The sequence below is a fragment of the Oncorhynchus mykiss genome, chromosome 3, assembly GCF_057628025.1.
Source record: "Oncorhynchus mykiss isolate SJ-2025 chromosome 3, ASM5762802v1, whole genome shotgun sequence".
In the NCBI taxonomy this organism is placed as follows: domain Eukaryota; kingdom Metazoa; phylum Chordata; class Actinopteri; order Salmoniformes; family Salmonidae; genus Oncorhynchus; species Oncorhynchus mykiss.
The window spans coordinates 49,590,955-49,614,303 of NC_143024.1; the positions used below are offsets into that span (position 1 = coordinate 49,590,955).

The 23,349-nt window shown below is 42.4% G+C and overlaps 1 protein-coding gene across 6 annotated transcripts in view; it reads right to left on the reverse strand.

The window, feature by feature from the left end:
• The window catches only part of LOC110519943 (dachshund homolog 1), a 248,041-nt gene that overhangs the window by 55,211 nt on the left and 169,481 nt on the right, over window positions 1-23,349 (reverse strand). For all 6 annotated transcript variants that reach the window (XM_036974002.2, XM_036974003.2, XM_036974001.2 and 3 more), the window contains exon 3: window positions 22,056-22,208. In XM_036974002.2, coding sequence (XP_036829897.1) covers window positions 22,056-22,208 — 153 coding nt within the window. The remainder of the gene's footprint in view (window positions 1-22,055; window positions 22,209-23,349) is intronic.

Below are 23,349 nucleotides of genomic sequence, written 5' to 3' on the forward strand. Positions count from 1 at the left end.
ATATATTTGTATATATTTTCCTTTACTATTTTCCCCTAACCCTACCACCCCTCCCTAATTGGAGTAAAATAATGGACCACAATAATTATGCTTCTACTTCCAGCTTATACATACTATATACATTTTACGAACACAGTATATTTTACATTAGTTATCTTTTATTTGTTTTTAGTCCCATGATTCAGCTACCCTCAACCCCTCCATCTATCTCTGAAGACCCTTCCACCACTTCTTTGGGGGACATTGAACTTGGCGGGATGAAAAGTGACTGGGAACATTTTGGTCTTGTTCTTCTGCCACTCAGATGCTTCCCCCCGAAGTAGTTTAAAGCCAAAATCTAAAAACCAGTTTGGCTCTATAGAAAAGAAGAGAAAAAACACAGCTAGACCCACCACACAAAGCTAATCCACAAAACAACTGCTTTTGCGAGAAAACATCAGTTGCCAACAAGGGGTAAGGCGATCTACACAGCAAAGAAAACCTCAAAAGACAAGGGCTGTGGAATGAAAGACACAGAGGTAGTCCTTCTCTCCGTTGTTCCCTCCCATTCCTCCCGAATCATGTTGATTTCCATAAGAAAGATGGCATGCAGAATCCAAGTGGCAAGCATTCCCAAACATGAAGAAGGCGAGGGAGAAAAAAGCCAAGGCGTGCACCTTCGGTCCCACCAACTTTGCCGTTGGATCTTCGTTTCTGAATCAATTAACTCTCAGCATCCTGGGCTCAATTAAAACAGTGCCACAGAGGGCCTGATGTCAGGGGTACTTACAGTGAGACATCATGGAGAGGCCCACTGTATGTATGTGTGTATCTACATTTCCAATGCACTCAAGGGCCAAGGGGGAGCGCTATTCTGCCTTTGAGGGATACACACGGCGAAGTGCACAAGCACACATGCAGCACAGGCATGTGCAAGAACACAGACCGAAACACACACACACTGCGTCTGACTTACATCGTCAGGAAATCAACATACAAATAAGAGGAGAGAGATTTAAAAAATATATATAATAATCATTGCCTGAGACTGATATGACTTTGCTTTTGTCATTCAAATACTGTTTTATCAATCATAGTTCTGAGTGATGTCTCTTGTGTTAACCACTGTATTGTACTTCTATGATATGTCTCAGTCTGAAAGGTACGCACGCGCATGCACACACACACACACACACACACACACACACACGTGATCTCTCTCAACCATTTTCAAATTATGTTTCCTCCATAAAGGACCATTCAGTTGACTGTAGGGGAACCTGCTGTAGGCCAAGATGAGTTCATACAGTCCTTTTATGTGGGATTGAAAGGCACTGGGCACACAGAGATTGGTTTGGATTGGTTGGATTCAATGTAAAAGATGAGGTGTTGTTGGAACATAGCTGAGTGTTTTATTTGTTTATTTGAGTGGGTGGTTTTTTTCAGACATATTGTTGCTGGCTTTGTTTTGGAAGGGATTCAATTACTTTTCCCAGGTACTTACAGTACATGATGAATTTATACTGAATGGGTTAGAATTAGATTGACCAACTATTGTCATTTTAAATAATATGGACATTGGTATATGTGCGTGTGTGACTGCATTATTTGTGAACAATCTGAAAAGGACCTAACTTGATCAACATTACAGTAAGTGAGGTTTTAATGTAATCACATCGCTAGATGCATTCGTTTGTCAGTTACTGTTATTCGCCTATACAGTGGTTCAACTTCAGCGAGTTTAATTCCCATGTGTTGCTTTCCTAGTGAAAGGCATAAACAACAGCATTTTGAGTAATTTACCTGGAGTAAGCCCTAGGGACTTCTAAAGGTAAACTCCTACTTAGCTACCATCATTAAAACAAAATGAATTAATACGCAGGCAAACAGCTCAAGCTATGGGTAATACAGTACTTTGGAAGTGCACGCATGAATAAGCAACAATCCAAATCATGGAGGATAAATGGATTGAATTCAAACACCCTTTGGAAAGATCACATGATTAAAAAGGTGTTGTCTGACAGAAACATATGGAGTAGGTCTGGAAAACGACAAGCAGGTTCAAGTATTAATACAAAATCAGTTGATGAAGGGTTTAACATTATTAAAAAGAGGGCAATAATTGCTACCTCTTTCATGGACTAAAATGACTGAGTCATTAACTTAAAGTGGTACAATATCCTCTATTGTTAATCCTTCTGGTGTTCTAGCGGTGTGTGTGTGTGTGTGTGTGTGTGTGTGTGTGTGTGTGTGTGTGTGTGTGTGTGTGTGTGTGCGTGTGTGTTAGAGGTCGACCGATTATGATTTTTCAACCCCAAAACCGATTATTGGAGGACCAAAAAAGCCGATACCGATTAATCGGGCAATTTATTTATAATAATGACAATTACAACAATACTGAATGAACACTTACTTTAACTTAATATAATACATCAATAAAATCAATTTAGCCTCAAGTAAATAATGAAACATGTTCAATTTGGTTTAAAAAAATGCAAAAACAAAGTGTTGGAGAGGAAAGTAAAAGTGCAATATGTGCTATGTAAGAAAGCTAACGTTTCAGTTCCTTGAGAACAAATGAAAGCTGGTGGTTCCTTTTAACATGAGTCTTCAATATTCCCAGGTAAGAAGTTTTAGGTTGTAGTTATTATAGGAATTATAGGACTATTTCCCTCTATACCATTTGTATTTAATTAACCTTTGACTATTGGATGTTCTTATAGGCACTTTAGTATTGCCAGTGTAACAGTATAGCTTCCGTCCCTCTCCTCGCTCCTCCCTGGGCTCGAACCAGCAACACAACGACAACAGCCACCATCAATGCAGCGTTACCCATGCAGAGCAAGGGGAACAACTACCAGAAGGCTCAGAGCGAGTGACGTTTGAAAGGCTATTAGCGCGCGCTAACTAGCTAGCCATTTCACTTCGGTTACACCAGCCTCATCTCGGGAGTTGATATGCTTGAAGTCATAAACAGCGCAATGCTTGACGCACAGCGAAGAGCTGCTGGAAAAATGCCAGAAAGTGCTGTTTGAATGAATGTTTACGCGCCTGCTTCTGCCTACCACTGCTCAGTAGATACTTGTATGCTTGTATGTTCAGTCAGATTATATGCAACGCAGGACACGCTAGATAATATCTAGTAATATCATCAACCATGTGTAGTTAACTAGTGATTATGATTATGGTTTTTTATAACTTAAATTGAATGCTAGCTAGCAACTTACCTTGGCTTACTGCATTCGCGTAACAGGCAGTCTCCTTGTGGAGTGCAACGAGAGAGAGGCGGGTCGTTATTGCGTTGGACTAGTTAACTGCAAGGTTGCAAGATTGGATCCCCCGAGCTGACAAGGTGAAAATCTGTCGTTCTGCCCCTGAACACGGCAGTTAACCCACCGTTCCTAGAACGCCATTGAAAATAAGAATGTGTTCTTAAAGGACTTGCCTAGTTAAATAAAGATTAAATAAAGGTGTAAAAAATAAAAAATTCATGTAAAAAAATTTGGCAAATCGACGCCCCAAGTAAGAGATAGCAAGGACTGGAGAGGATCTGTCCAGGCCTCTCTCTCTCTCTCTCTGTCTCACTCGCTGATTAAGTAGGACCGTGCGGACGACGGGGGAATGCGAAATTGGTTGACAACACAACCAAAGCTGAAGAATCCTTGTGTTTGCTAATATATGGCTTGTGTCAAGCCTATCTGTCAAACTAAAACACATTTGAATGTGGTCAGAGCCTTTGATTTGGATTGGGAAAGACACAGGGTTGATTTGTACTGTGTTGCTAAAAGCCTCCTTTTGCTTTCATGGTACAGAGATGTGTTTTTCTTCTGATATGTCAAAAAACTATAAATGGCAGTTTTAATCAAATTTCTAGAATTACTTCTTGTACATTCACATACTCCAAAACAATCTTGGCTTTTTTACTAAATGCCCTTGTAAAATGCCCCTGAGTTGCTGCTGCATTGCTCAGACAAAGGTGAGAGCATGGTCTATAGGTGTGTAACTTTTTTGTGGTCGTGTTGGGGGATTTGTTGGGTTTTGCACCCAAATCCCATAAATAAACGATTGGCTGGTGAAAAGAAAATGGTTGCGTCCCAAACAGCACCTCATTTCCTGTATAGCGGGTACCATTTGGGACACAAGCCAATGGCTCTGAGCTGTGGGCCATTTTAGTGGTCTCACAGTACCACTAATCAACCAGATATCTTTATTGTAAGTACACATTTCTCCAGAAGGCAACAGCACAGCCTTATGAGGTGGGTGGGCCATTAAACTTCATCAGATAGAGAAGCGCAAGCTACAGGAAATATACAACAAAAAACCCAGAAACTTAAGGTCGTATTGTGGCAGTTCATGGGCTGTTTTCATCTACACATGTACAGGCACACAAACATAGACATACAAACACATACCCAGAAATACACACACATCCCCTACACACACACACACATATGAGCACACGCATTCCCACACACACAAACACAGACATAAAGACACATATACGCAGACACCACAGGGGGTTGGTGGCACCTTAATTGGGGAGAACAGGCTCATGGTAATGACTGGAGAGGAGTAACTGGAATAGTATCAAATACACCAAACACAGTGTTTCCAGGTGTTTGATGCCATTCCATGAGCTAGCTCCCTTCCGGCCATTATAATGAACCTTCAGCAGCCTCCTGTGACAGACACGCACACACTTCCCCTGCACGCACACACAATCACACACACCGATCCACACAGAGACTACACACAACACACATGACCACAATATAGACGACCTTCGTATAGCAGCAGCATGAAAGAGATACACATACTTTCCAATGATTCAGGTGGGAAGGAACACTTGCAAACTTATGTCATGTAATGTACTGTAAATGAATGTTAGAGAAAGTAATGATAACAAAACATCTTTGGTTTGATGAGGTAGCATAATGACTTGCCTCCCCTGAACCGCTATGCGCACATTTACTCTAGTGTTGCACGGTATACTTAAACTTTGGTATTTTTTCAATACTAGAACATTAAAAACTATTAGGTGCTAGAATTGTTGTTACATTCGCTACATCTGTCAAATGTGTCTCACGGATCAAGCCTGTATATCAGCGCAGCCGACCCCTTATTATAGCGCGCTGCGTGCCTGCTCCACTTTCTCATTGCTAGCCTGCACTGAGAGTCTGGGCCGCATTATGTTCGCTCCCCACTCATGCTGCACAGAAGTTAACATACTTGAACAATGCGACACATCATGAAGAAATGTTGAAACTGTTCATTATTGTTCGCAAAACAATGTCCAAACAGGCTAGAACACTTTACAATGCAAGAAGATACTGGTACCTTCCAGCTTTGTAGGCAAACTTTCCTTGCTAGCTTTCCTAAAGCTAATATAAATTCACTACCCAAGTACTTTGTTTGTAATACCATAATGGAAAATATGCTGATTTCAAAGCTGATTGCCATCAAAAAAATATTAATTCACTTATTTGGCCTCTTCACATCTCTCCCAAAGATGATCCACTTCCTCAGCGAACTGACTGTGCTCTGACAGGCCGCCCCCCTCTTGCCTTGTGTATGATGTCATTACTGGTTAAAGACAGCGCACATTTTTATAAAAGAAGCAACTTCTATGCAAATGTTGTTGATCAGTACAATTAAATCATTCCAAGCTCAATAGCTCAATGCATGCACACACTCCTACTGAAAATGCATTCACCTGCATTGTGGATAGGAATAGGCAACATATTTTTGATTTACCCAGTTTATCAATATAGATTTAAAAACAAAGTAAAATGTATTGTATGATTGTATTATTGATTAATTAATGAATACATGGCTGTCTGAAAATTGTTGACATGAATGATAATGAACTCAAAAGATGCCCAAATATTGAACAGAGCAGAAGCTGAATTTATCTGTTTGGATCAAGTGCCATTCTGTGACTTTAATATGTCTTCTTCTTTTGCCGTGGTGTCATTTTGGTATGGTTTTGGTATTGAGTATCATGATGGTATCGAGTATTGTGATACTAAGCCTGGTGTTGGTATCATGACAACACTAATGTACTCACACACACACTCACACATACACACAGTATATCATGTGTTAGGAAATACCCTAGAGACAGACAGTGTTATTTGTCCTGTAAGTATATACAAAAGTCTGCCACTAGCCGCCTACTTCAGACGACTGAAGCTGTGATGCAATCAATTGCAGATAGCTGTAAGGGTCTATGTGTAGATGGTGCAGAGGCGCAGGACAGCAGAGATGAGTCAATAAAAGTAACTTTACTTAAAGTCATCAAAATACAAGAGAATTACCAAGCCCACAATACGGACCACAATACAACAAACAATCACTCACAACCAAACATGGGGAAACAGAGGGTTAAATAATAAACAGGTAATTGGGGAATAGAAACCAGGTGCGTAAGACAAAGACAAAACAAATGGAAAATGAAAAGTGGATCGGCGATGGCTAGAAGGCCGGTGACGTCGACCGCCGAACACTGCCCGAACAAGGAGAGGGACCGACTTCGGCGGAAGTCGTGACAATAGCGGTTTTCCGGGGAAATCGCTTTCAGAAGTGTGTTTTAAATAAAGTGTCAACTCCTTCCATCTGGGATATCCTCCATCCAGGATATTCTGGTGATTGACTGAATCAATTCACATCACTACTAAGAAAATAGAATGAATGGTTACAAGAGGTTGAAAAGATCATTCTGTTTAGATAATTCTGCCATGGAGTCACAACGTAGTATCTACGTAGCTGTGATCTGATGATCATTACATATGTCATAAATAAAAACATGATGATATGTCTTTCATAATGTCTCAACCTTCTCACAAAATAATTCCAAAATTCCACATTTTCCAAATGAACAATGTGCTTGAAAATAAGAATCCACACTAAATGTTGACCCGAAACGAACCAATTACCGCATTTATGTAATGCGCTAAACAACTTGTGGGAGGGACAGAGATGTTACAGACCAGAGTCGTTTTCATTTGGCACCAAATTATAGAAAACAGACGGATAGCGGGAGGGACAACCTGAACTTGTCCACTAAGAAGCATTTATTCATATTTTCTGTTGAAAAAAGGTTGCTACGGAGTGACCCAAAATATACAACCCAGATTAACCTAATAATCCACATGGCTAGGGATGCCCAGGACGTCCAAGCCTCCAGGAGATATTGATATTAAGCCATGACCATACTGTTCACATTTCTAGTGTGGGTCTGGGCCCATCTAACTTGACATTTGTCACAGGTCACTCACAATAAACTGATAAACACACACATAAACACACACACACACACACACACACACACACACACACACACACACACACACACACACACACACACACACACACACACAGAGGGAGAGAGAGAACCCATTACTAGCAGCTATTACTACTGACGGTGTAATATATCCCCTGCCGAATCAATAGAGTTCTTGTGTCAGTGACACGCCAAGCAGATAGAGGAATTATTTCCATGTGATACGTAGTAAAAGGCCTCCCCCCTCTTAAAAAGATTGCTTTCAGTCAACGGGCGAGTCGTTGTCATTTGATTCACGCCGCTCTCCGCCGTCATATGGGTGCCGTTTGGGGATCGGTTTACATGTGCTGGTCATCAGACCATCTGTTTTAATTACAAAATTAGCATTACTCGCTCTGGCCTGTTCTCTTCATCTATAACCATTGGTCCTTGAGAGGAAATCAGTAAGATCGCACAAAACTCAAAAAATGTAAATGAAAAGCATAGTCAGTTAAAAACAAACTCTAATTTGCAATGACGGTCTACCCCGGCCAAACCCTAACCTGGGCGACGCAGGGCCAATTGTGCGCCTCCATATGGGACTCCCAATCCCAGCCGGTTGTGATACAGCCTGGAATTGAACCAGGGTCTGTACTGACACCTCCAGCACTGAGATGCGGTGCCTTAGACCGCTGCGCCACTCGGAAGCCAAATTATGTGATTATCGCAAACGCAAATAGGTGAAACAGGGAAGGAAGACCCAGAGTTACCTCTGCTGCAGTTCTTTATAGTTACCAACCTTCTTATTTTGGGGGGGATCCGGCGCCGACAGAGATGGCCGCCTCGCTTCGCGTTCTCAGGAAACAACGCAGTATTTTGTTTTTTGTGTATTATTTCTGACACTGTTACCCCAGGAAATCTTAATTTTAATTACATACAGCCGGGAGGAACTATTAGATATAAGAGCAACGTCAACTTACCAACATTACGACCAGGAAAACGACTTTCCCGAAGTGGATCCTCTGTTTGGTCTGTTTGGTCCACCACTCAGGACAATGGATAGGATCCCATCCGGCGACCCAAAACAACAGTGCCGCAGGAAGGGCAGAAGAAGCGGTCTTCTGGTCAGGCTCCGTAGACGGGCACATCGCGCACCGCTACCGAGTTTACTACTCGCCAACGTCCAGTCTCTTGACAACAAGGTAGACGAAATCCGAGCAAAGGTTGCCTTCCAGAGAGACATCAGAGATTGTAATGTTCTTTGTTTCACGGAAACGTGGCTCACTCGAGACACACTGTCGGAGTCGGTACAGCCACCTGGTTTCTTCACGCATCGCGCTGACAGAAACAAACATCTACCAAGAGAATTCTTTTCGATTATAATCACAGCAGTATATATCCCCCCCAAGCAGACACATCAATGGCCCTGAATGAACTTCATTGGACTCTATATAAACTAGAAACCACATATCCTGAGGCATTATTCATTGTAGCTGGGGATTTTAACAAGGCTAATCTGAAAACAAGATTCCCTAAATTTTATCAGCATACCGAATGCGCTACCCGGACGGAAAAAATCCTGGACCACTGTTACTCTAACTTCCGCGAAGCATACAAAGCCCTACCCCGCCCTCCTTTTGGAAAATCTGACCACGACTCCATTTTGTTGCTCCCAGCCTATAGACAGAAACTAAAACAGGAAACGCTCGTGCTCAGGTCTGTTCAACGCTGGTCCGACGAATATGATTCCATGCTTCAAGATTGCTTCAATCACGTGGACTGGGATATGTTCCACATAGCTTTGGATAATAACATTGATGAATATGCTGATTCCGTGAGCGAGTTTATTAGCAAGTGCATTGGTGATGTTGTACCCACAGCAACTATTAAAACCTTCCCCAACCAGAAACCGTGGATTGATGGCAGCATTCGTGCCAAACTGAAAGCGAGAACCACTGCTTTTAATCAGGGCAAGGCGACCGGAAACATGACCGAATACAAACGGTGTAGCTATTCCCTCCGCAAGGCAATCAAACAAGCTAAGCATCAGTATAGAGACAAAGTAGAGTCGCAATTCAATGGCTCAGACACGAGAGGTATGTGGCAGGGTCTACAGTCAATCACGGACTACAAAAAGAAAACCAGTCCCGCCGTGGACCACAATGTCCTGCTCCCAGAGAAACTAAACAACTTCATTGCTCGCTTTGAGGACACTACAGTGCCAAAGACACGGCCAAAACCTGCGGGCTCTCCTTCACCGCAGCCAACGTGAGTAAAGCATTTAAACGTGTTAACCCTCGCAGGGCTACCGGCCTAGACGGCATCCCTAGCCGCGTCCAAAGAGCATGCGCAGACCAGCTGGCTGGTGTTTACGGACATATTCAATGAATCCTTATCCTAGGCTGCTGTTCCCACATGCTTCAAGAGGGCCACCATTGTTCCAGTTCCCAAGAAAGCTAAATGTAACTGAGCTAAATGACTATCGCCCCGTAGCACTCACCTCCGTCATCATGAAGTGCTTTGAGAGACTAGTCAAGGAACATATCACCTCCACCCTACCTGACACCCTAGACCCACTCCAATTTGCTTACTGCCCCAATAGGTCCACAGACAACGCAATCACACTGCACACTGCCCTAACTCATCTGGACAAGAGGAATAACTATGTAAGAATGCTGTTCATCGTCTACAGCTCATCATTTAACACCATAGTACCCTCCAAACTCGTCACCTGGGTCTCGACCCCGCCCTGTGCAACTGGGTCCTGGACTTCCTGAAGGGCCGCCCCCAGGTGGTGAGGGTAGGAAACAACATCTCCACCCCGCTGATCCTCAACACTGGGGCCCCATGTGACAGATCATGTGACACTTAGATTACACATAGGTGGACTTTATTTAACTAATTATGTGACTTCTGAAGGTAATTGGTTGCACCAGATATTATTTAGGGGCTTCATAGCATAATTTTTTACATTTTTATAAACAAGTAATTTTTAAAAAATTTCACTTCACCAATTTGGACTATTTTGTGTATATGTCCATTACATGAAATCCAAATAAAAATCTATTTAAATTACTGGTTGTAATGCAACAAAATAGGAAAAATGCCAAGGGGGGTGAATACTTCTGCAAGTCACTGTAAGTATGTTGAATTATTACGTGATTAAATTAATCATTAACTCATTAGCAATATTGGGGCACCATGGACAAAGTTTGTTTAATGAGTTACCATTACCCGAATTAACTCAATAATACATCCAAATATATCATTATCATACCAGTCATCCATTAATCTTTTTTTTAACCTCATATCAGTCTCATTCTGAATGTCGTTGACTTCAACTCTGCATGAACCCTAGTCTAAATGATGATTCAGTGATACACAAATTGACTTAATTATTTAATTTATTTATTTTATTATTTTAATATTATTTAACTTATTTAACTAACTAAATAATCACACAGAAATACATAAACACGCACACATGGTATATGTTTAATTGATTACTAACATAATGCAATGAAAAGTCCCTAGTGGACTAACCCGATATGACGGCTTGTTACACAATCAAAGGGGTGGGGAAAGAAAGAGCGAAAGAAGAGAGACAAAGGAATTCAACTATCGTACATACAGTTGAATAATATGCTCACCGTAAATATGGATATTTAACACCTTATGTAAGTCTCTGGTTGTCCAGCAGAGGTCACAATGTCCTCAGTTGTAGGCTTTTTTGTCTCTGAGTGTTCGTTAGACTGAATAGATAAGACGTTCCAATTGTTGTTTGAAAAGATCTTCCTTGTGCCTTTGGTCAAAGTTCTAGACAACTTTACACGCAGAGCTGCAGATGGTGTATGTCTTAGTCTAGTCTTCTTCTCTGTTGAAAGTTTCAAAGTTTGTAACCATGTTCTGGTCTTGTAGTTTTAAACCATTTCAACGTGTAGCCACCTCTCTAAGCTTCCTGGTCACGAGTCTAACCACTCGTGACGTCCAGCTCAACACCGTCCACCTGCTTGGTCTAATGTAAATTTTGTTAGCAGTCCTTTTAGCCACTCGCCTTGGAGGGCGGATCCATGACATTGCCACAATGTCTTTGATCACGTGGGCGTGGTTAAAACAGTTCTCATTTAGAAGGCTAAAATCACATTTCATCTTCTCACAAATAGTTCAATTTACGTTTTACAACATTTAGATGTAAATCTGATAACTGGGACATATACATTCGTAGAGTTACAGTTATTTAGTTATACCGTCCTTAATGATATCACAAAACAGTAAACTTTTGACAGGATTTACAGTGCCTTGCGAAAGTCATTCGGCCCCCTGGAACTTTGCGACCTTTTGCCACATTTCAGGCTTCAAACATGAAGATATAAAAGTGTATTTTTTTGTGAAGAATCAACAACAAGTGGGACACAATCATAAAGTGGAACGACATTTATTGGATATTTCAAACTTTTTTAACAAATCAAAAACTGAAAAATTGGGCGTGCAAAATTATTCAGCCCTTTTACTTTCAGTGCAGCAAACTCTCTCCAGAAGTTCAGTGAGGATCTCTGAATGATCCAATGTTGACCTAAATGACTAATGATGATAAATACAATCCACCTGTGTGTAATCAAGTCTCCGTATAAATGCACCTGCACTGTGATAGTCTCAGAGGTCCGTCAAAAGCGCAGAGAGCATCATGAAGAACAAGGAACACACCAGGCAGGTCCGAGATACTGTTGTGAAGAAGTTTAAAGCCGGATTTGGATACAAAAAGATTTCCCAAGCTTTAAACATCCCAAGGAGCACTGTGCAAGCGATAATATTGAAATGGAAGGAGTATCAGACCACTGCAAATCTACCAAGACCTGGCCGTCCCTCTAAACTTTCAGCTCATACAAGGAGAAGACTGATCAGAGATGCAGCCAAGAGGCCCATGATCACTCTGGATGAACTGCAGAGATCTACAGCTGAGGTGGGAGACTCTGTCCATAGGACAACAATCAGTCGTATATTGCACAAATCTGGCCTTTATGGAAGAGTGGCAAGAAGAAAGCCATTTCTTAAAGATATCCATAAAAAGTGTTGTTTAAAGTTTGCCACAAGCCACCTGGGAGACACACCAAACATGTGGAAGAAGGTGCTCTGGTCAGATGAAACCAAAATTGAACTTTTTGGCAACAATGCAAAACGTTATGTTTGGCGTAAAAGCAACACAGCTCATCACACTGAACACACCATCCCCACTGTCAAACATGGTGGTGGCAGCATCATGGTTTGGGCCTGCTTTTCTTCAGCAGGGACAGGGAAGATGGTTAAAATTGATGGGAAGATGGATGGAGCCAAATACAGGACCATTCTGGAAGAATGATGGAGTCTGCAAAAGACCTGAGACTGGGACGGAGATTTGTCTTCCAACAAGACAATGATCCAAAACATAAAGCAAAATCTACAATGGAATGGTTCAAAAATAAACATATCCAGGTGTTAGAATGGCCAAGTCAAAGTCCAGACCTGAATCCAATCGAGAATCTGTGGAAAGAACTGAAAACTGCTGTTCACAAATGCTCTCCATCCAACCTCACTGAGCTCGAGCTGTTTTGCAAGGAGGAATGGGAAAAAATGTCAGTCTCTCGATGTGCAAAACTGATAGAGACATACCCCAAGCGACTTACAGCTGTAATCGCAGCAAAAGGTGGCGCTACAAAGTATTAATTTAAGGGGGCTGAATAATTTTGCACGCCCAATTTTTCAGTTTTTGATTTGTTAAAAAAGTTTGAAATATCCAATAAATGTCGTTCCACTTCATGATTCTGTCCCACTTGTTGTTGATTCTTCACAAAAAAATACAGTTTTATATATTTATGTTTGAAGCCTGAAATGTGGCAAAAGGTCGCAAAGTTCAACGGGGCCGAATACTTTTGCAAGGCACTGTATTATTTTGATCCCCACCAACCATTTTCCACATTCTTTATGTTGGAAATATTGTTTCATTATCCACTTTTGAATGTTGGAGTTTTGGTGTCAGATTCTCTCTCTACACAAATTATGTTTGACTTCTCCATACTGCAGATCCAGAGAGAGAAAGTTTACGACCGGTCGTTAAAGTCATAGAATCGGCCCCACTCCCCCCTTCCTCTCTGGTGGGAGAGAGGGGGGGGAGTGGCTTTCTTTGATCCTCACCCAGGAGGGAAAGTCATGACAAAATATAGAAAAACCCTGGAATGACTAGGTGTGTCCAAACTTTTGACTGGTACTGTATATAATATTTTTACACGACACAAGTACTTAGTCTCCTCCATCTTTGTTTGTGTCTGTTGTGAAATGACTCTATCAACATCATTAACATTCAAACGCGTTCACAGCCAAATGCATGCATATTTCAATACCACTTTCACGCCCTGATCTGTTTCACCTGTCCTTGTGATTGTCTCCATCCTTTCCAGGTGTCACTTATTTTCCCTGGTGTATTCATCCCTGTGTTTCTTGTGTCTCTGTGACAGTTCGTGCTCCTGCTTTTCTATTCTGTTTTACTAGTCCTCCCGTTTTGACCTTTGCCTGTTTTTCTGGACTCCATTCCCACCTGCCTGACCATTCTGCCTGCCCTGACCTCGAGCCTGCCTGCTATTCTGTACCTCTGGAACTGAACTGGTTTTGACCTTTTGCCTGTCCATGACCATTCTCTTGCATACCCCTTTTGGATTGTTAATAAATATCTTGGAATCTAACCATCTGCCTCCTGTGTCTGTATCTGGGTCTCGCCGTGTGCCCTTATAACCACTTTATTTCACATCACTCAAAAAACCTGCGAAAGCCCGTCATCAGTGAAAGGTTGGAATGTCATCTATTACACAGTATCACATTGAACCCAAGTGACACTGTCTTTTCAAATTGTCTTGATCTCTTCACTCCCTAAAGGTCAGCCCCTATCCCTGCTAAATGCAACCTGACAGTGGATGCTACAAAGGGGACAGCCCCGACGCATGCATCACCCGCTGCATCAAATTCCTTCATATTAATCACTCCAATTAATGAAGAAGGAAGCCCTAATGTTGATGAGGGCTGACAAGTCGACTGGTCAGTTGTTTTTATTTAACCGTGCCCCTGTCGTGGTGAGGTAACCGCAAGAGACAGTTGTACAAATATTTGCATGACATGTGGTTTGTGTAGCGTGCCACACTTTTTTACTCTGTCTTCCTCTCTCCCTCTATTTTTGTGATGATCCTCTCTACCTCTCCCTTTCTCTCTTCTTTTGTCTCTCTCTCTCTCTCTCTCCCTCTTGATCTCTCTCTCACAGCTCTAATAAGACCGCCACACCACCACTGCCACTCAAAGATGATAGAACTTGATATGGATCATTACAGGAATAATGTTTAATCAATTCTCCTTGATATTCTAATCTATATCAGCATTTGTGTGCCTCCACACAATTCCCCCATAATGCATATTACAATTTTAAAGCGGATGCTTAACAGCCGAATGCAAGCGAAATTAGAACAAGGACATTTGACTTCATTAACATACATTTAAGATTATCGAGTTTATCTTATGAAATAAAAATGTGTCACCTGACATTATCTGTCACCTGACTCCCCTGGGCCTGAGTCACTAGTAGAGAGGTTGGGAGGACCAAAGTCCAGGAGGAAGAGAGGGAGAGAGAAGAAAGGGAGAGAGAGAGAGAGAGAGAGAGAGAGAGAGAGAGAGAGAGAGAGAGAGTCCTCTGTACAGTTTTGTTCAGTCTATATAGTCTGTCTGTCTGTCTGTCTGTCTGTCTGTCTGTCTGTCTGTCTGTCTGTCTGTCTGTCTGTCTGTCTGTCTGTCTGTCTGTCTAAAGGAGGGCAGGCAGTCAGACAGTCAATGCCCCAGGCCACCAGTTCAGTGCTAAGTTAATGTCCTAGACCTAGGCCACCAGCACTAACCAAGCTAGAGTCCTAAGGCTACCCAATGCTAACCAGGCTAACATCCTAGGCAACCAGTGCTAATCAGGCTAACATCCTAGACCACCAGTGCTAATTAAATTCAGTTTGATAAAACTTTATTTATCTCCTCAGGCACAATTAAGAAAGTAATTTTACAAGTATTAACCAAGCTAACATCCTAGGCCACCAGTGCTAAGGAGGCTAACATGGCTAACAAAGCCAGGCACTAGCTAGTGGCTAGATGTGTCCTTCCACCCTGAGAGCTTTATTATTAGAAAGGACATCAACTGACTAATTAAATTGCAGCAGTGAAGCTTGGTTGACAGCTGGTGCAGAGCTTGTGACCAAAAAATATCCCTTTCAAAGAGTAGGAGGCACTGCACACTGCATGAAGATGGACTTATTTTATTTACAGTATTTATTAGTCTACATTTATTTATCCAGGTTTGCTTTTGATATCATATCTAGGATTATTTTCCAGGATTATTACGTGTGATTTAATGCACAGTAATTTCTACATCCTGTAATGTATTTATTGTAATAACAATGGTTTAATTGTTGTTCCTCTACTAAACCATACAATACAGACACAGTCACAGACATAAAAAGAAAGACATTCTACAGAATACAACAATTAACATATATTCTAACCCAGTTTGCAATACAATCAATGCCATATGGCCTATCTTAGTGTTTACCCCATATATAGAGAAACCTAGTTAAACATTGATCTCAGATAATAAGGGCTAAATGTGTTGATGTACCGTCTGGAGGAACAATGTGTCCTGGTTCAGTTCTCTGCTGCTATGGGGGAAAAAACACACACACACACCAAAACTTAACATGGGGCATTTGGAGCTTGCCAAAATGAATACACCCTGAATAATTGATGAAGACCTTTTAAAATAATTGTTATCTGTCTGCTGACGACCGCAAACATGAAACCCACTGATGAGGAGAAAATATGGTTTTAACAAGTCAATAATGGCAAGAGCAACCGGAGCAAGCTTAATCAATGAGGCCGCTGCGTTTGCAAACAAGGACCTGAGTTATAATGCCGATAATTGATTCTCTCCCCCTGTCCTTTCCTCCATCTCTCTCTCTTTATCTGTGTCTTTCTCTCTCTTTTATCCCTCTCTTTGTTCTCCCCTTCACGTGATGTCATTGTTTATTGATTCCTTCCTCCGGGGGGGGGGTTTGGGAGAGGTGATGGGAAGTTTCCCGAGTTTGTTTATCGCTGTGACTTCTGCTCCCCTTCTCCCTTCTCCCTCCTCCCTCTCTCCTTCCCCATTTTAAATTTTGCAAGCTGCCACAAGCAGCTTAACCAAAAAGGATTAAGTCCCATAGCCAACTGAGAACACAGATAATGCTCAGTAATTGGTAAAAAATGAAGATGAATGGGACAGCCAGATAAGGGCCAATTAGTTGCTCGCTGTGTACAGCTGTGGTCTTCTCCTCACGGAGCCCTCTCAGGGGCCCCAGCCAGCTCGGCAACACACACACGCACGCACACACACAAACACGCACGCACACACACACACACACACACACACACACACACACACACACACACACACACACACACACACACACACACACACACACACACACACACACACACACACACACACACACACACACACACACACACACACACACACACACACACACACACACACACACACACACACACACACACACACACATTAATATATAAGAATGAAGAAGTGGATAGTGGATAGTTTCTTATTATTATTAGATACATTCACAAAATATAGATTACTATGTATAGCTTTGTAATACTATAAATGACCAACCGCCTAGTTTTGGAGTATTTAGAAGGTCTATTGTCCTGCTTATGTGAGGAGCTGGCTACTGTACCGGGAGACTTCCAGCAATTGGGCTAAACTAACAATATGCTAACTTCAATCATCTCCAAACTGCACGCCGAGACATTCAAATGTTTTCCATGAGTTTGTCTGACAAAGTAGATAAACAACCTAATTTTGAAATCTCGCGGTATCCCTTTAAGATGTACATGACAGCATTGTCTGGTTGATGACGGATGGAATTCCCACACCTAATTACAGACCAAATGTAAGGTCCATTACTGTCACCGCGGTGAGGTGGAGTCAGGTGCATGGCCAGAGAATGGGGGCTAGAGATGAAGAGAAAGAGGTGGAGCTCTACAACATAGAGAGCATAAACAGCGATACATGATACGATCTTACTAATTACGGTTCCCAGAGAATCTCCACTGAACCAGTCATGTCTATTTTAAATAGAGGGGGGGGGGGGGGGGGGGCTTGAAAAGAGAAAACAGTAAAGAGAGGGGTGTTTTCTTCTCTTCTCTGTTCTACTGGCTCATGGTCTTAAACACTTATTTTCTTTTCTCACTCCTGAAAAAAAAATTGGCAGGTTTTTGTTAGTGGGCAGCAGCTGACAATGTTTTCTGTCCCGGTAATGAAGGTTGTGGTTGGGGTCAGGGCGTTGGGATTGAATGGCTGGCTGGCTGTTTATCACACTGCAAGGCCTAGTGCCACATGCGCTCTAACCTGGTTTTGTGATCTGTAATTGTGGCATTTCCTGACAGCCACAGGAACAATCCACATTGTACACATTGTGAGGGCCTCTGAGCCCCCTTTGAAAGCAACATGGATGCTCACTCACACACACACACACACACACACACACACACACACACACACACACACACACACACCACCTCCTTTACAAGACTGTCAGGGAGAATCAAAGAGAGCGAGAGACAAACGTTTTGTCTAATCAGAGAACAAGCTCTCTCTCACACACACACACTCTCCTACCTCCCTTCCTCCCCTTTGACAGGATGTGTGGTCACTTGGCTGGGTTGAGTTGAGCTAGCTGCATGTTTTTCCTGATAAATAATAACGTTGATGCAAACAGGAAGGTCTATTTGTGATTCAGTGTTTCCCCTAAGCTTTTTTTTCAGCAGCGTTGGCAAGGTTATTGTGGGTTGGAGACGGGGTGTCAGAGTGGACAAGGCCAATGGTGCCGTCTCCAACCCAACATTTTAACGGCCCTTCTCTTAGCCACAGAGACAAAATGTTGCAATGTAATTTCCTCCAATTCTACAAATTTCGACATTGGGTGGAAAGAACATTTTACAGTTTTAAAGCTAGTTTCCTGCAATTCTACACATTTTGCCATGGCTCATGCCATGTTATTATGCTATTTAAGTGACTTAAACATAGTAAAATCCATGCCATGACATTTTTATGAATTTTAGATACTCCTTGACAATCTAGTTTTTAGTTTGGTGATTGTTAGTGTTCAAAGATGATCTTATTAAACAATGCATAGCTCCAATAGCTCCAGTACATACTTTATATCTGGCTTTAGTCATTTAAGTGTACACTGAAAATATTTTAACAACCCTGAAAATTAGTGGCGACAACGAATATCAATATAGGGGAAACAATGTGATTAATATTTCATATGTGGGAGAGAAACATTAGCGTGTTCCATTGACACCAACACAATGGCGGCAGACACACAGCAATCCAACTCCACCAACAGAATAGGGTGTCCTTCACAGTCTCTACCTCTGTCTTTCTCTGCCTCTGTCCCTTTCTCTGTTTCTGCATCTGTCTCTGCCTTTGTCCCTGCCTTTATTTCTGTCCTTGCCTCTAACATTACCTCTGTATTTGTCTTTAATTTCTCTGTCTCTGCTTTTGTGTCTGCCTTGTTTCTATACCTCTGTCTATGCCTGCATTTACCCCGCTGTCTCTGCCTCTGTCTCTTCCTTTATCTAGAAGAAGTAGTAGTAGTATTGTACAATTATTACACTATCATCCTCACCTTCAACCCTTCTGAATTACTATTTTATTTTGTATTCACACTCTCTCTCTCTCTTTCTCTTTAAAACAGAGCATTTATTCACTTCCTCATCAGAACTGCCCTGCATTGAGTCCAGACCAACAGAGCCCAACAAGGCAGTGGCCAAATCAAGTTCCCCTCTTGCACAGTCATACAGCTATATCTGTCAAGTGATTTAGAGGCCTGGATTCCACAGGCATAATGGACTATAGACCAGGACATATTAGGCATGCAGGAATCCAAGCTAGACATGGGACTAAGTACTGCAGGGAAGTATAGGCATTAGCCTAAGCAATATCCTAAGCAAGGCCCTGAGTGCTGAGAGTGAAGCAGATTATATTGCAAACATGAGCAAAACATTTATGCTCTTCATGGTATGTGTCAAAGGGTCTGTTTTTGTTTTTGTTTTAACACAATAAATGTTCCCTAGCAATGAAAGAGATCCCTTTGCAAATATGGCCATTTCATTTAACCAGATAAGTAATTGAGAAGAAATTAAACTTTACAATAGCTGACCCTCCCTGGTCTATTTTAACGAACCTTTAGGTGCAACTAGCAATTGAAACATTGACAGAACGTTGCTTTTTCTATTTTAAATGTGGAAGAAGTGTTGGCTTTCCCTTTTTAAACATTGCTTAAATGTTGCTCTCTTTACATTGTCCATCTGATAAGACTATACTATACTAATTTTGTTCCCAGACACTTCTGCCCAAAAGAGAAAGAGTCTGGTGTGGCCTTCTTTAGCCAATACAGAAAGACCGGGAGAAACTCCCGGCGCATAGGCATTGGCACCAACCAATCATCTCCCACATCTTCCCTATAACCCTCCCCCGTGTGTATGCATTACATGTCTTGTGCACCTCTTTTTAAGGAGGCACTCCTCGCAGTTGTGTGATTCGCTAAAACTAAATAATGACACATACTTTTACCCAGTAAATGTTCCTTTCTATCTCTGTTCCTTCCTTCCATCTGAAGAGACTATACTGTATCTCCTGTGGATTATCTAGATGACTTCTGCTGGCCACCCCTGTCACATGAGAGTGGCTGATATAAACAAGAGATTGCTGCGACACCCAGTAATCAATATAAGGATGGCTTCAGTACCAAACATAATTTGTCTCAGCAAGCCATTCCTTTGACCAAACGAAGCATTCATTCAAATCATAAATCTGAGGCCAATTTAAATCCAGGGAGAGTGAGTGAGAGGGGAGAGAAGGAGAGAGGCGAGATAGAAAGAGAGAAGGGGGAGAGAGAAAGAGAGATGGGGCCTCTGTCTGCCTGCCTAGCCCCTAATGATTTATTTTCTACATTTCTGCGAGAGAGATTTGTCCATACGCAGTGACAGGTCACCTTCAAACACCAGTGGCAGACTGTTCATCACCATGCACACGAGCAACTCATCGCTGCAAGTAAATATTAAAGGAAAATAATCCAATTGATTGTGGATGGGGCTGAGAGGCGTCCCCGCCATATATTTCATTCAGAGAGCTAATGTCGTGACCGACGCACCCGCGCACACAAACACACACCCATCCACACACATGCACGCGCACACACACACACACGCCTATCAAGAGAAATAAACACAGATATGCATACAGATGCACGCGCACACACACACACACACACACACACACACACACACACACACACACACACGCAATGGCACTCACACACCGCTGCTCCCTTCAACAGAATTATGATTCTTCAGGGAGTGCTTTCTTATGTGTTGCTGGCTGGCCGTGTGCTCAAGGTTACAATTTAAATTGTAAAAAGATAAAACAGTTTCTTATTAGCTCCATTGCCGTAGCCTTGCTGTTCTTATTCCCATTTATCTTGATTTCGGTGACCTCGTAGCCTCGTTTTCTCATTGGTCGTAGACCCGTTTTCATTTTTTGGGGATTGATGACCTCAGAGCTCATGAATTGTGCTTTGTTCAATCTGCTTAGTGACAGCATCCTGTTTTTACCCAAATATACAGCGTCAAGTACTTCTGTCGAGACACTTAATAATAGAAAGTGAATCGAAAACACTATTTAGTGTATCAAAGCTTTAGGGATTACATGGAGCCTATAATTTGTAATGGGCTCATAATAATTCAACACTATATTATCATTTTCCACAATACGCTAAGTGGCTCGGTGGCGATATGAGCAAAATCCGTCTGCATTTGTGGGCTAATAATTAATTGAAATGGCACATATTGAAAAAGCAATGCTCTTGCTGTGATTAAATAAAATAAATTAGAGACTGAGTTTATGGCTAATAGCTTTGGGATACAGTGTTCATGGATTAAACTTTGTATTAACAATGTCTGTGTTGTTTTTAGATTGGATACGAAGGCGGGGGATTTTACAGCGCAGTAGAGAAAAATACTTTACAGATAGAATGTACCATTGCATTACAAAGACGTGGACAAATGCAAATAATGATACAATTGTTTTATAGACATCCAACTTAATAATATACTAGCCAAGTTAGAACTGCAGTGAACATATAAGGATATTTTGTAGATGTTTCAACTGAACCTGTATTCTCTGAACTGTCTACACTCTGCTCCACACTGGCAAGAATAGGTATGTTTGGAATCCAGTACCTTAGCTTGAGAGTATCTTTGAGCTGTTATTAATTATATGTTTTATTTTTTATTTAACCTTTAACTAGGCAAGTCAGTTAAGAGCAAATTCTTATTTACAATGATGGCCCACACCGGCCAAAACCGGACGATGCTGGGCCAATTGTGCGCCGCCCTATGGGACTCCCAATCATGGCCGGTTGTGATACATCCTGGATACAAGCTTGTAGTGGCTTGTAGTGGAATTCAGCTATACAAATGTACAGCTTTGGTTCAAAACAAGCTGTATGTAGATGAGATCTGCAAACTCTGATACTCGCCTTGCTTATTTATGTGTCTGTACCGTTGTGTGCGTCTGCATATGTATTCATACCTGCATTGCTATCTGCATGCATGTCTTTGTGTGAGTGTGAAGACCTGTATGCACCTGTACGCTTGCGTGTGTGTGTGTGTGTGAAGGGCACAATGACTGACTCACCCACACTGGAGCTGACGTCTCCGTTCTCACCGTCTGCCCCATGCTGGTTGGCGTTGCCGTGGTAGCCGCTCATCACCTCCAGCTTGATCTTCTTCACCTTCATGGCTTCGGCAATGGCCGCGTTGGCAGCTGCCGCCGCTGCCGCTGTCAGCCCTTAACACACCACACCGGAGAGGACAGTTAGATACACACTTAGAATGCAACTCTTAGTTGGTCTAGAGCAGTGGTTGGATGCTTTTTTGAAGGATTTATTTAAATGTTTATATTAAACATCTTATGAATGGTTTTATGAATCATTAATACATAATGAATAACTAAAATGTGTATAGTGAATGGTACACCACTCAAAGGACATCCAGGCAACTTGACACAACTGTAGGAAGCATTGGAGTCAACATGGGCAAGCATCACTGTGGAACGACTTCGACACCTTGTAACACCCTGGGTCTCGACCCCGCCCTGTGCAACTGGGTACTGGACTTCCTGACGGGCCGCCCCCAGGTGGTGAGGGTAGGCAACAACATCTCCTCCCCGCTGATCCTCAACACTGGGGCCCCACAAGGTTGCGTTCTGAGCCCTCTCCTGTACTCCCTGTTCACCCACGACTGCGTGGCCACGCACGCCTCCAACTCAATCATCAAGTTTGCGGACGACACAACAGTGGTAGGCTTGATTACCAACAACGATGAGACGGCCTACAGGGAGGAGGTGAGGGCCCTCGGAGTGTGGTGTCAGGAAAACAACCTCACACTCAACGTCAACAAAACTAAGGAGATGATTGTGGACTTCAGGAAACAGCAGAGGGAACACCCCCCTATCCACATCGATGGAACAGTAGTGGAGAGGGTAGCAAGTTTTAAGTTCCTCGGCATACACATCACAGACAAACTGAATTGGTCCACTCACACAGACAGCATCGTGAAGAAGGCGCAGCAGCGCCTCTTCAACCTCAGGAGGCTGAAGAAATTCGGCTTGTCACCAAAAGCACTCACAAAATTCTACAGATGCACAATCGAGAGCATCCTGGCGGGCTGTATCACCGCCTGGTATGGCAACTGCACCGCCCTCAACCGTAAGGCTCTCCAGAGGGTAGTGAGGTCTGCACAACGCATCACCGGGGGCAAACTACCTGCCCTCCAGGACACCTACACCACCCGATGTCACAGGAAGGCCATAAAGATCATCAAGGACATCAACCACCCGAGCCACTGCCTGTTCACCCCGCTATCATCCAGAAGGCGAGGTCAGTACAGGTGCATCAAAGCTGGGACCGAGAGACTGAAAAACAGCTTCT